General features: G+C 42.4%; 1 protein-coding gene across 3 annotated transcripts in view; it reads left to right on the top strand.

Moving 5' to 3' along the window:
• LOC137646912 (lymphokine-activated killer T-cell-originated protein kinase-like) overlaps positions 1 to 12,624 on the top strand; it is a 63,055-nt gene that overhangs the window by 15,579 nt on the left and 34,852 nt on the right. For all 3 annotated transcript variants that reach the window (XM_068379993.1, XM_068380000.1, XM_068379987.1), the window contains exon 4: positions 12,148 to 12,370. In XM_068379993.1, coding sequence (XP_068236094.1) covers positions 12,148 to 12,370 — 223 coding nt within the window. The remainder of the gene's footprint in view (positions 1 to 12,147; positions 12,371 to 12,624) is intronic.

Here is a 12,624-nt window from a genome sequence, read left to right on the forward strand (position 1 = left end):
CACCAACGCGGCACTTAACGCTCGTAAGCGTTATTCTCCTAGACTGATTGCTCCACCTGGTCCGCTGCAGGCTTGCAACTGCCCGTGGCCAAGGGATTGTCACTCGCCAGCAGATCATCTTGCAGGGGGGACGACTGATTCCTTTCCCACTCTAGAGGGAATCGGCAAAGGATCAGCGCTATGCAAAGGCCCCAATGGTAAGACCAGTGCCGGACATACCAGGTAGATAAGCTAACCCTTCTTTCCAGGTTCCCAGACTGAAGGCATCTGGCCTCTCGAAGGTTCCTCCAGCACTTCAAGCGGGATGGAGCCTGCCTGGCTTAATGGACTGGTCAAGGCAGTGCGATAAGTGGTTACAGGGGTTCTCCCTCATACGCAGTCAGTGGCCAGCGCACTCAGGATCCCCCTGATTACAACGTACCTCCCCGCATCCTCTCCTCCATCTAACCCCCAGAAGGCATTCTGAAGGGTCAGCTCTATCTAGACCCACTTCACAGGAGATTCCTTTCTGCCCTCTCAAGAGGAAACAGGTAGCAAAGAAACCAGGTTTGTGTGAGAATCCTCCGCAAGCACGTACGACACCGGTATGACCAACTGGGAAAAGGATAAGTTCGTCTCCCCTTCGGGAGGATAGAGAGGTCTCTCTGACTAGAGGCTTTCTGCCTCTTTCCCATAGAGATGGTTCCTCTAGAGCTCCGTCCTCCATTCCAACCGGACGTCATCCCTCCTTGCAGAGAGGACCAATGTCCCCTCAGGAAAGAGTCGGCCTCCAAGCTGTTTCTTTTAGAGGAATACCTTCCCCCTCGCATTGAGCTGAAGGACTCAAAGACTATTCCAAAATCCTCGGCAAGAGCTTCCGCACCTCAGAGTTCAAGAGGAGCTTCTCCTCCTAGGATGTCAGCAAGAGACGTCCCTTCGATAGCCTATCCCGACGACTTTGACCTACTCCGGGCTCCTATCAGTGAGAGCTTGGAGGTAGAAGACCAGTTTTACTTTGAGGACAACAACCTGCCTAGAGCCTCAAGCCCGAAACTAACGGAAGCGGAACTGAAGGAGTCGGAACATACCTTCTGACTGGTCTTAGCCTGAATGAGAGCCTTCAATGTCTGGTCAGAACCAGTGACAGCCCCTCAAAATGGCAAACATACGGTCCTGGACCATGTCTATGGAGTTCAAAGGCCAGTGCAGCTTAACCAAGGTCCAAGGAGTTTAAGAGTCCCAGAAAAAGGCAATTTCCTATGCTAAAGGCTCCTCTTCGAAACTTCTCTTGCTGCCGTTCATACAGCAGAGAGAGTATTACGGGGTTGTCAATGAGCCTCTTCCAGCCTTGCCTCTAGATCACTCCTTAGAGACATTAACTAGAGGAATCAGTATCGAGAGACTGTGGGTTGTCTCAGTCTCCTTCTCAGCTCTAGAGATCATCAATCAAGATAAGGTCACAGAGTATGCCATGCAGGCTTCTTCGTGAAGGCATTTGTTGTTGGGATGTGTGGGCTACCTGATCTGGACTGAGGACTGGTCACAGGGGTCCACCATGAGCTCAATGGAGACCTTTCTACTATATAGTTCAGTACCAGGTTAATAGAAATCTTTTCCCACCAGGTGGAAAACCTGTGGGCAAACACTATTTGAGGCAGAAGACGTCGAGCGGGTGGCGTAGAAATGGAGGAAGTCCAACCATGACTCCCTACATCAAGGACCTACCAAGCTCTGCCACAGAAAAAGCAACTTAAATCAAAACCACCGAGTAGGGCTACGTCTACTACATCAACGCAGAAGGTGTCTTAAGAAACTCTTTCACGACAAGGACCGTATAGGGTCAAAGTCCTTCCACGGAGGACTGGCAATTTTCTCACCTGTCCACCTGTGGGGGATGCCTGCAAAGCCGCTGGCAAAGGTAGCAGCAGCTTGGGCCGAATCCTGGGCGGTTGAAGTGATTCGTTCAGGGTATCACATCCCTTTCATTCAATGATGGAGAAGGGTGCTCTCCGAAAGGTCCTTGATGCGTCCCAAGGGTTCTTTAGTGGACTCTTAGGAAAAAGTCATCTGGAGACCAGAGACCAGTCATCAATCTCCCGGCCTTGAACAAGTTTGTCGAGTAAACTTCGTTCAAGATGGAGACAGCGGACACGGTCAGGTAAGCGTTAAGACCACAGGGCTTCATGTGCACACTGGGTTTCTAGACATGCACTTCCAGAACCAAATCCATCATTTCAAGGAAGTATATAATGATCATATTCAACAACAAACAATACTAGTTCAAGATGATGTGCTTCGGTCTTTACGATAGTGTTTGCCCTAGTGTCTTCTTGAGTTCACAGAATCATCATCCGTGTTCTCAGATATGTGGACGATTGGTTGATTCTAGCATACTCGGGGGCTACGTTTCTACAGTACCGAGATAGACTTCTAGAGATTTCCCAAGATTTGGGGATCATGGTAAACCTAGAGCAGTCATGTCTGATCCTCTCTCAAAGACTGGTATACTTAGGCATGATCATAAACCCTGTTCAGCACAAAGCCTTTCCATCAGATAAAAGAGTATAGAGGCTGAGAAAGGTTGCAGGCTTCTTCCTCAGACAAAAACTCCCATCCCAGCACTCGTGTCTCCTAGGTCTCCTATCATCCCTGGCCTGTCTAGTTACTAACGGCCGCCTCAGAATACGATCTTTCCAGTGGCGGCTCAAGTTAAATTGGAATTAGGTATGCGTTTCCCCTAACATCCTGATCCAGATAGAACCAGAGGAACCGGCGAACCTTAGGTGGGGGGTGGCAGACGAGAACCTCTGCAAAGGGGTCGACCTTCTCGTTCCCCCTGTCAAAATTGATGCTCTATTCAGAGGCATCAAAAGAAGGGTGGGTGTCCCACATGATGCACCATACCACCTCCGGCCTTTGGTTGGAATGAGAAAGGTATCAACATATAAATCTCCTAGAGATGAGGGCAGCCTTCGTAGCCTTCCAACAGTTCCACTAGTTAATGGTGGGTCACTCCAGTATTGATGAGTGACACCACCACAGTAGTGACTTACATAAACAAACATAGCAGTTACTTTTCACATCCTCTGTGCCATTTAGCACTAGAGATACTCAGATGCACAGAAGACAACTCGGTGTCCCTGTCGGCTTGCTTCATTCCAGGCAAGAGGAATGTGCTTGTAGACAATCTGAGCAGAGCAACTGAGGTAGGTGGGGCCCGAATGGTCTTTGAATCATCTAGTAGCGAACAAAGTCTTGACTTTATTGGGTTCTCCTGTGGATCTGTTTGCAACGGCCATGAACTTCAGTGTCTCACTCTACTGTTCCAGTCCCAGATCCTCAGGCTCTCTTGCAAGATGTATTACAACAACAGTGGGACAACATCATTCCGTACACTTTCCCAGTTTTGTGTGATGAGAAGAGTTCTCAACAAGACCATACTAAGTGAGAACCTATCAGTGACACTAATAGCTCTGCTATGGCATCACGCAGAATGGTTCCTGGACCTTCTGCAGCTCCGGACGGAACTCCCGAGAGATCTCCCTCCACGACAAGATTTACTCAAACATCTTTGCTTCGGCTTGACGCCTGGGGGACTGTCCAGCCCCTCCTCGCTCAGAGAGGATTTTCGCAACAAATTGCAAAAAGGATGGCTGGAAACCTCAGACAATCTTCGGCTCCAGTCTACCAGGCTAAGTGGACTGTCTTCTGTGGTTGGTATTGTGGAAGAGGTATCTCTCCACTTAATGCCACTATTCCAACAATAGCGGAGTTTCTTGTATACTTTCAGAAAGAAATTCTCCTCTCGGTTTCAGCAATGAAAGGTTACCGCTCAGCCTCGAGTATGGTCTTCAAACTGAAGGGAGTAAATATTTCCTCTTTGTTGGAACTTTCTCTCCTCATATAAAGTTTAGATTACTTGCCCCTGCTGAAATTTAGACCTCCTCCTTGGAACGTGGTTCGCGTCCTGCAGTCTCTGAAGGGTGCCCTCTATGAACTATTATGCCAGACAACAGATTGCCACCTTACTCTGAAGACTGTGTTCCTTCTTGCTCTAGCCTTGGCTAAAAGAGTTTGTAAACTGCATGGTCTTTCCTACGACATCGTTCATTCAAGGGGATGGGGAAAGGAAATTCTCAACTTCGTCCCTGAGTTTATTGCTAAGATTCAAAATCTGGGAGAAGCAGATCCTAGATTCGGGCCCTTCCAGATTGGGAGTCGTCGTTCCACAACTGGTACTTTGTCCAGTGAGGAGTCTGAGGTGTTACCTTAAAGGAACAGCAGCAGCTCGCTGTATGTGTTGGCACTCATTGTCAGCATGGGGAAGGTCGAGGAGGGCCTCGTAAAACACCATTATGGCTTGGATTTGCAAGATCATTGACCTTTCAATTAATCCCGACCTTCCTCTATCTCCACGACCCAGAGCTCTTGACATCAGAGGCATTGCAACGTCCTTACGAACAATCGAATCAGATAGCTGTTTTGCTTGTATTTAAACCATTGTATGATAATAAACAATTGCTGTAGTTGTTACAAAGTTAAGTAGCTTAAGACACATATTTTTATTTTACAGTATACCTTTACAGTGAACCCTCGTTTATCGCGGTAGATAGGTTCCAGACGCGGGCGCGATAGGTGAAAATCCGCGAAGTAGTGACATCATATTTACCTATTTATTTAACATGTATATTCGGACTTTTAAAACCTTCCCTTGTACGTAGTACTGTTAACAAACCACCCTTTAATGTACAGAACACTTAATGCATGTACTACAGCACCCTAAACTAAAACAGGCACAAATATTAAAGGCGATTTTATATCATGCGTTTCCTAAACACCTAAAAAGCACGATAAAAAATGGCAACCAATGTTTTGTTTACGTTCATCTCTGATCATAATGAAGAAACAAACTCATTTAGTGTACACATATATGTATAGGTTAGTTTTTGCATCGATTATATTGATTATACAGTACTGTATGTTGATTTTTTTATTACCAATGTTTTAGTTTACGTATTTTTCTTAGGACTTCCAAATGAAATGTTTTTCTTTATGACGCCGCCTGAAACGACGGCGTGTACGCTCAGTAAACAACCACGCTCAGAACAAACAAGGCATTTAACGCGCATGATGATAGTGATAAATAATGATACAGTATTTACAGTAAAAGCATTTACAAAATATGTTACCTTACAAATATAATTTATACAGTATTGTACGTAGCAAAGCAGGAAAACAATTTACGAGAGAGAGAGAGAGAGAGAGAGAGAGAGAGAGAGAGAGAGAGAGAGATTGTTTTACGTATGTAAATGTAAATTTTAAACAAAAAAAATATGATAGGTTACAACATGTAGACTTTTAAAACCTTCCCTTTAACTTAATGCATACAGTACGTATAGTACTAAACTATAAAACAGGCACAAATACAGTTTTAGAATGTACAGTAAGAATATTAAAGTAAAAAATAAAGATTGTTACTGTACTCACCACGAAAGAAGTTGAAGAAAAACTTGAATGGTGATGGCGATGAATTTGCTGCACAGTAGAAATGATGATGATGAAGCTGATGATGTGTTCTACTGTGCAGCCAATGATAGTATTTTACGTCTCTTCAGACGGAGGTGTCTTTTCCTGGGACACCTCTTCAACTTCTTCCTGGGAAACTTCTTCAATTTCTTCCGAAGGGGTACTAGCAGGAGGAACTGGCTCTTTTTTGCGAGGCTGGAAGAACATTGTGATCGGAAGTTGTTGCCGCTGCTTCTTTTTTCGATCCAAGAGCATTTTGTAGGGAGTCATGTCTTCATCGATCTTGTTGCAGAATTGCATCGAGCGAACCATATCCTCGTCCCACTCTTGCAACATTTCTTTCAACTCCTTCGCATGGTTGCAGGCCTTGGCAAGCCGTTCTAATGTTAAGCCCGTTTCTTCGACATTTTCTTGGGTCTCTTCCTGGGTATCACTCTCTTCTTCACTTGCCGATTTCGTCAGGTCTTCGAGGTCTGCGTCAGTTAGCGGCTGGGAATGGCAGTCCAACAACTCGTCGACGTCTTCAGTCGTCATGTCGCCAAACCCGTCACCTCCAATTATGGCAGCCAACTGCACAGATTTGCGTATTGCAGAGTGTTGGATTTCCGACGGAGTAAATCCCTTGTCGTCGTAAACAATATCGGGCCACAACTTCTTCCAGCTCGCATTCACGGTTGCAGGTTTCATCTCTTGAAGTGCCTTCTGAATATTCTGCAGGCACGTGGCTATGGTGTACTGCCGCCAGTACGCCTTCAAGTTAAAATCTTCATCCTCGTCATCTTGGGCAGCATCCACACACGCAACGAGGTCCGCCAAGGTGTTCTTCGTGTAGAGGGCCTTGAACGCCCTGATAACCCCCTGGTCCATCGGTTGAATTAATGACGTGGTGTTGGGTGGCAGGAACTCAACCTGAATGCCCTCATGCGACAGGTCAGTTGCGTGTCCACCAGCGTTATCCATAAGGAGAAGGATCTTGAATGGCAAGCCCTTCTCTAAGAGATATTTGCTGACTTGCGGGATAAAACACTGATGGAACCAGTTGGAGGTCAGCATCTTCGTAATCCATGCTTTTTGATTATGCATCCAGTACACGGGAAGGAGATTCTTATTTTTATTTTTCAAAGCGCGAGGATTTTTCGACTTATAAATAAGCCCCGGCTTTAACAAAAATCCAGCAGCATTGCCACACATCACGAGGGTAACGCGATCCTTGAATGCTTTAAAGCCAGAGGCTTTGGCTTCGTCTTTGAACAGGAAAGTTCGCGACGGCATTCTCTTCCAAAACAAGCCAGTCTCATCCATATTAAAGACTTGTTCCGGCTTGTATCCACCTTCGGCGATAATATTCTTGAACGTCTGGTTCACGTAAGTTTCAGCAGCGGCAGTGTCAGCGGAAGCAGACTCCCCATGCAGGGAAACGCTTTTCAGGGCGAAGCGTTTCTGAAACTTCGCGAACCATCCTTTGCTGGCGGAAAAACGTTTCTGAGGCTGGGAATCAGTGGATGTCCCTGGTTGAGGATCATCTGCATCATCATCATCTTCAGCATGGTTGCCGTCGTCGTCTTTAGGTTCCTTTGCAGCAAAATTCTCATATAAGCTCAAAGCCTTTGTTTGGATGGTGTTCGTATCCAACGCTATGTTCTTCTTCCGGCAGTCGGCAATCCACACAGCTAAAGCACCTTCCATGCGTACGATCGTTTTATTACGCGTTGTAACGACTCGCTTCACTGATCTGCTAAAGGTGATTGCAGCCGTCTTTCTAATGTTCGCCTCGTCCTGCTTGATATAGCGAACAGTAGATTCGTTGATGCCAAAATGGCGGCCGGCGGCCGCGTAACTTCTACCATCTTTTAACATGTCGAGAAGCGTAACCTTCTCAGCTATCGTCATCATCCTTCGGTGGCGTTTAGGCTCACTACCAGCCTTAAGAGAAGCAGAACGCTTGGGAGCCATTACAGTAGGATTTACAGTAACAAAAAGTTCAACTTAAAAAAGTCGCACACAGCACAGATTCACACACTTAAGAACGTCTACTCAGCGATACGCGGTAACAGAGAGTGGACGATCCAGCCCCGCGAGAACTTAGATGCTGCGGGTAGATGCGGGCAAAACACCAATCACAGGCTAGATAACAAAACTTGAGTTCTGATTCGTCATCTATCAGCGCTTGAACCAATCACAACCCGTCTTACAGTACTATGATGCGTAGGTTACCTACTCATAGAAGATGCCCCGCGCATACCGAACGTACGTAGATTAAGTAAATACCGTAATAGTAATAAATAATGATAATAATAATGATAATAATAATAACAATAATAATTTTATTAACAACAACAACAATAATAATAATAATAACAATAATAATAATACAGCTTTACGTACGCTATTTTACGCCTCTCTCTCTCTCTCTCTCTCTCTCTCTCTCTCTCTCTCTCTCTCGTACGCTTATTCGAAATGTGATTTTTGCAACAAAGAATATTATTGGATGCAGTACTACGTACGTATACATACAAAAGATTCATGGAAAAGAAGCACATCCATTACAGTACACACCATTCTAATATGGTATGACTGCATCTGATTTGCGTTTCATGTTCGATTTAATTTTACTACGTACTGTATACAGTACTGAATTATCGTATGATCACATTCTCTTTTTGTGTTTTATTTCTTTCTGTGCTGAATTATATATCATATTTAATGCAATGAACAATCAGTAAGAACAGATATTACTAATTACAGTATTAATGGAATTACAGGTAACAAAATATCGTATTTGGTTGTCTTCAGATTTCGCGGTATTTTCGAATTTTCCGGAAAATCCGCGATATGTATATATATACGGGTTATGGGAAAACCCCGCGAAGTGGTGAATCCGCGATTGTCGAACCGCGAAGTAGCGAGGGTTCACTGTATTATCTATGGCGAAAAGATCCTCAAGGAAATATATTGCCAAAAATTCTCTTAATTTCTGTTGGAATCTGTCTTTGAAAAAGATCTTGGCAGAAGCTCAGTGGCGCATCAAATCATTATTAGCCAAAATTATGAAGGAGGCCTGGTTATGCCTATAAAAATTGCTGGGTTTTAAGTTATATACTGTAGTGGTAGTATTTGATGTTCTAGTTTAATAGTTATTGGTTATAGAATAGCTTAAAAGTTGGTTTTATTTTTATATCTCGGTGTATATAATTGTTCATTTTAGTTTTTTCTCGCTCATGAATTGTGCGGTTATTGAGAAAGAAAAAGGGGAGTTCTTAATTCTTATTGAAGAAGTAACTTTACTTCCATAAAAAAAAAAGAATTTATGATTCATGGATTATTGATAAGATTTAAAGGTAAGTTCTCTCAGGTTGGGTTGCTAAGTTGTTTGGAGTTATGATAGTTTCTTTAGGCTTCTCCCTCACTTGAGAATGTGGGATTCACGAATGTGAACCCTAGTTATACTGTAGTAGGGCAGATTGATGAAACAATCTTTTACTTTGTGATACAAGCGTCATTTGTCAAATAAGTCCTTCAGAACCTACTCTCTTAGAAAAGTGAGTTATTCTTTTTAAAATATAAAATGGCTGACGTTCAAAGCTCTTTTAAACGTGTTTGAACTGTAGTTTGATTGCATATTCCTATTTTAATGGTCTATACATCAAAATATGTTTTTGAGTGTGAGAAACCCAATTCTGCATTATAAAATCAAAATTACATAATATAATGAGAATACAATGAGGATTACAATATGCCAATATATAGAGTAATGCCAACTTTGATTCTATGTACGAACAACGTACTGTAATAAAAACTGATAGACTTGTGTGTTGTTTGAGTCTGGAAACAACTTACTGTTGAATTTCAGCTCTGATTGTTCTTTTAATTCTTACATTTGCATGCAAACAACTGTGTACTCATAAAGCTGAAGTGATATCATTTGAAATCGTTCTCAGCATTCAGTCTTGCAACCACATTTTGTCAAGTGCTCACAAGTGTAAGCAATGGGTGGAAGGCTAGGAAGGCTGTCCTCATCTCTAGATTTATATGTTGATACCTTTCTAATTTGCATGCAAATGTAAGGATTAAAAGAACAATCAGAGCTGAAAATCAACAGTAAGTTGTTTCCAGACTCAAAAAACACACAAGTCAATCAGTTTTTATTACAGTACGTTGTTCGTAAAACATAGAATCAAAGTTGGCATAGTGTTTTTATTCTAGAAAACTAACCAGTTTGGGAACACAAACCACACCTTCAATGTATCTGTTTACAACTACATCTCCCAACTGAGCTGATATGTCATATGGAATACTAAGACCATGGTCACGAAGCCTTGGCAAAGCTGTTGTATTAAGGAGCTGAGCTTTTGTAAGGTCAGTTTAATGTCTACCACATGCTCAATCATACATATAAACTGAAGACAAGCTGGAGGCAGGGAATCATACACACACACTCATAGATATTGTCCTCAAACTTAGACTTGTGTTCAACTATGTGTGTGTGTAATATCTTAGCAGATTTGACAAGAATAATGGTATCAGTATAGGGTGATGCCTTTGACAAAACTGGACCAACATCTTTTTTCAAATACCAGAAGTATATCTCACCCTTTCTCGTAGACTACCAGTCCATGTATCTCTGCCAAAGCCCTCTCTTTCAGTCTGGTCGAGTCCACATCAGGTATGTCTGTCCCAAGCTGCTCAAGCCCCTCCTTGAAAAGCTTAACTAATTCAGCAAGTTGGAACACAGAGGGCTCATTAATGTTGTTTTTTGTCTAAATGGCATTAGTCAGAAGTTCAGAGAACACTACAGAAAAGGCTTGCTTTTCTTGAGACGACTGAAGTTTTTCTTTGCCCTCTGCTGCAGAGCGTGCCCTCTCTGTTATACAGGGCTGTTAAGTAGGAACACTGGTATTTAAGATCCATGGCCACAACATCACCACTCAATAAAGCTAAAAGCTTACCGTAATTGAGGTTACAAGTGCACTCATTGAGCCTCCTATGGTGCTGCATGGTCATGACTTATCACAGCTCTAATGCGGGTTCAATTTTCTCACATAAGAAACACAGCTACACTTCAATGCTAGTCCTTTGCATATTTTATTGACTGCGACTAGGATCATTCTGAATTTCAGCTGCTCTTTTTGTGGAATGCTCAAGTTTGCAGTTGCTGAACATTTGGGGGACAATTTTGGTGATCCTTTGCACTGTTTCACCTCAATGTATCGTCAATACCACCTCCCTCATCCAATCTGGATGGGTCTAACCTGATGGGCAACAGGTTGATTGTCTGAAATAGTGGTATGTTTTTGGCTAACATAGAATAGCCATCAGAACTACACTCATAACAGGTAGGGGGAGACTTCAACTCCATTTTTATATTTGTCTGACAGAGGCAAACTCCCTCCAGTCAGTTATAAGTGCAACGCAATGGATTATTGGTGAATATCTTGTGTTACAGTATACAGTTAAAGGCCGAGGAGTTATCCTTTTACAACCCAACCATACAAAATATCAAAGCATATTGACATGGGATGCTACTAGGTTCAAGCATCTGGTGCTCTACACCTAGCCCGATCATTCATCCAGTGCCATTTAAACCCCATTGCCCTTGGCTCGGCTCTCCCACTCTGCCACATCCTGTCGATTCAGATGCGGATATCTAACTAAAATACTACAACTAACTAAAGTTCAAGTTGATATATATACAGTGCATATTAGATAGCATTTGGGACTCTAAAATATTCTGTAAACTACAGTGGGTACACCACTACAACAGTTAGTAAGTTACAACTGTAGCGAGTATGCTACAAGGCAACGTTAAACCCAATGTTGACTCTCAGCAGTGTTGTCATCAGTGTGGCCTGGTTGTACTTTGACATCACTCATATAAAATGATACAAAACGGTAGAACCTGACCACAATATTTCATTGAATGATTGTGGATGTTGCCCTTCAACTTAATGATCAGACAGCTTCCCAACAAATGCTAATTTTAAGTCATGTAATATCTGCTGTTTTGAAAACAGCCAACTATATTTGATTTCAATTGATGCTATCGAGTTCTTCCTCTCAAAATACATTTATTTTGATGTCCATTCAATTACTATTTAAATTTTTTTTTTTTTTGCCTTTGACAAGGTGGTTGTAGTTTTCAGCTGGATAATATAATTTAGTTAAAAAGTACATACTGAGCATTATTTATACCAAATTTGGTGCTTGTATCACCAAGTGAAAGTTTCTTATGGAATATTGTTATAATCTGCCCCACTAATAAGATTAATGGAAAGAAATGGAATTTTAATGATAGAATGTATTATTTTACTACTTGCCTTGGGTTCACCAAATTTTTGTTGCTTTCCCACTGGTTAGTAATGTTAAGAATTTCATTAGGCTAGTTTTTGATCTCAAAATATTAAGCATGGCTTCGCCGGTGTTGTTTACCATAGAGCGCCACATACGGTGTTTCTAAATAGCATACTGTGAGGGTAGGCAATTTGAGAGAGGGAAAGAGAATTATCTATCTAATTCATTAATAGTAGAGATTAAAATGCAGATTGCTTCAGCAAAGAAGGAAATTGAATCCCATGTATTTCTTGAAATAGATTTCATTAAAATTCCTTTTTTATGTATATTTTATGTTATTTTCATCCTCCACAGTCGAATACCCCGTTCTTCTGAGTATGGGAATCGCATAGATGCTGAGGCTGGTGTCTTAAAGGGGTTATGCCATCCCAATATAATTGGATTCCGTTCTTATGGAAAAGAAATTGGTGGAACACCTTGCCTTATGATGGAATGTGGAGAGAAATCTCTGTTGGATTTGATAGAAGAACGCCAAGAGGAGAATTTTGGGCCATTTTCTGCTGAATATATATTAAAGGTACAGTACTGTACTTTATGTTGTGGGCTGGACCATGTAAGATTTTCTTTACATTGTCTATTGTCTAGATTATTTCCTTGTAATTTGAAATACATACATACATATACCAAAGGCACTTCCCCCAATTTTGGGGGGTAGCCGACATCACAAGAAACAAAACCAAAAAGGGGACCTCTACTCTCTACATCCCTCCAGCCTAACCAGGGACTCAGCCGAGTTCAGCTGGTACTGCTAGGGTGCCACAGCCCAACCTC

This window comes from Palaemon carinicauda, chromosome 1, assembly GCF_036898095.1.
Source record: "Palaemon carinicauda isolate YSFRI2023 chromosome 1, ASM3689809v2, whole genome shotgun sequence".
Classification (NCBI taxonomy): Eukaryota; Metazoa; Arthropoda; class Malacostraca; order Decapoda; family Palaemonidae; genus Palaemon; species Palaemon carinicauda.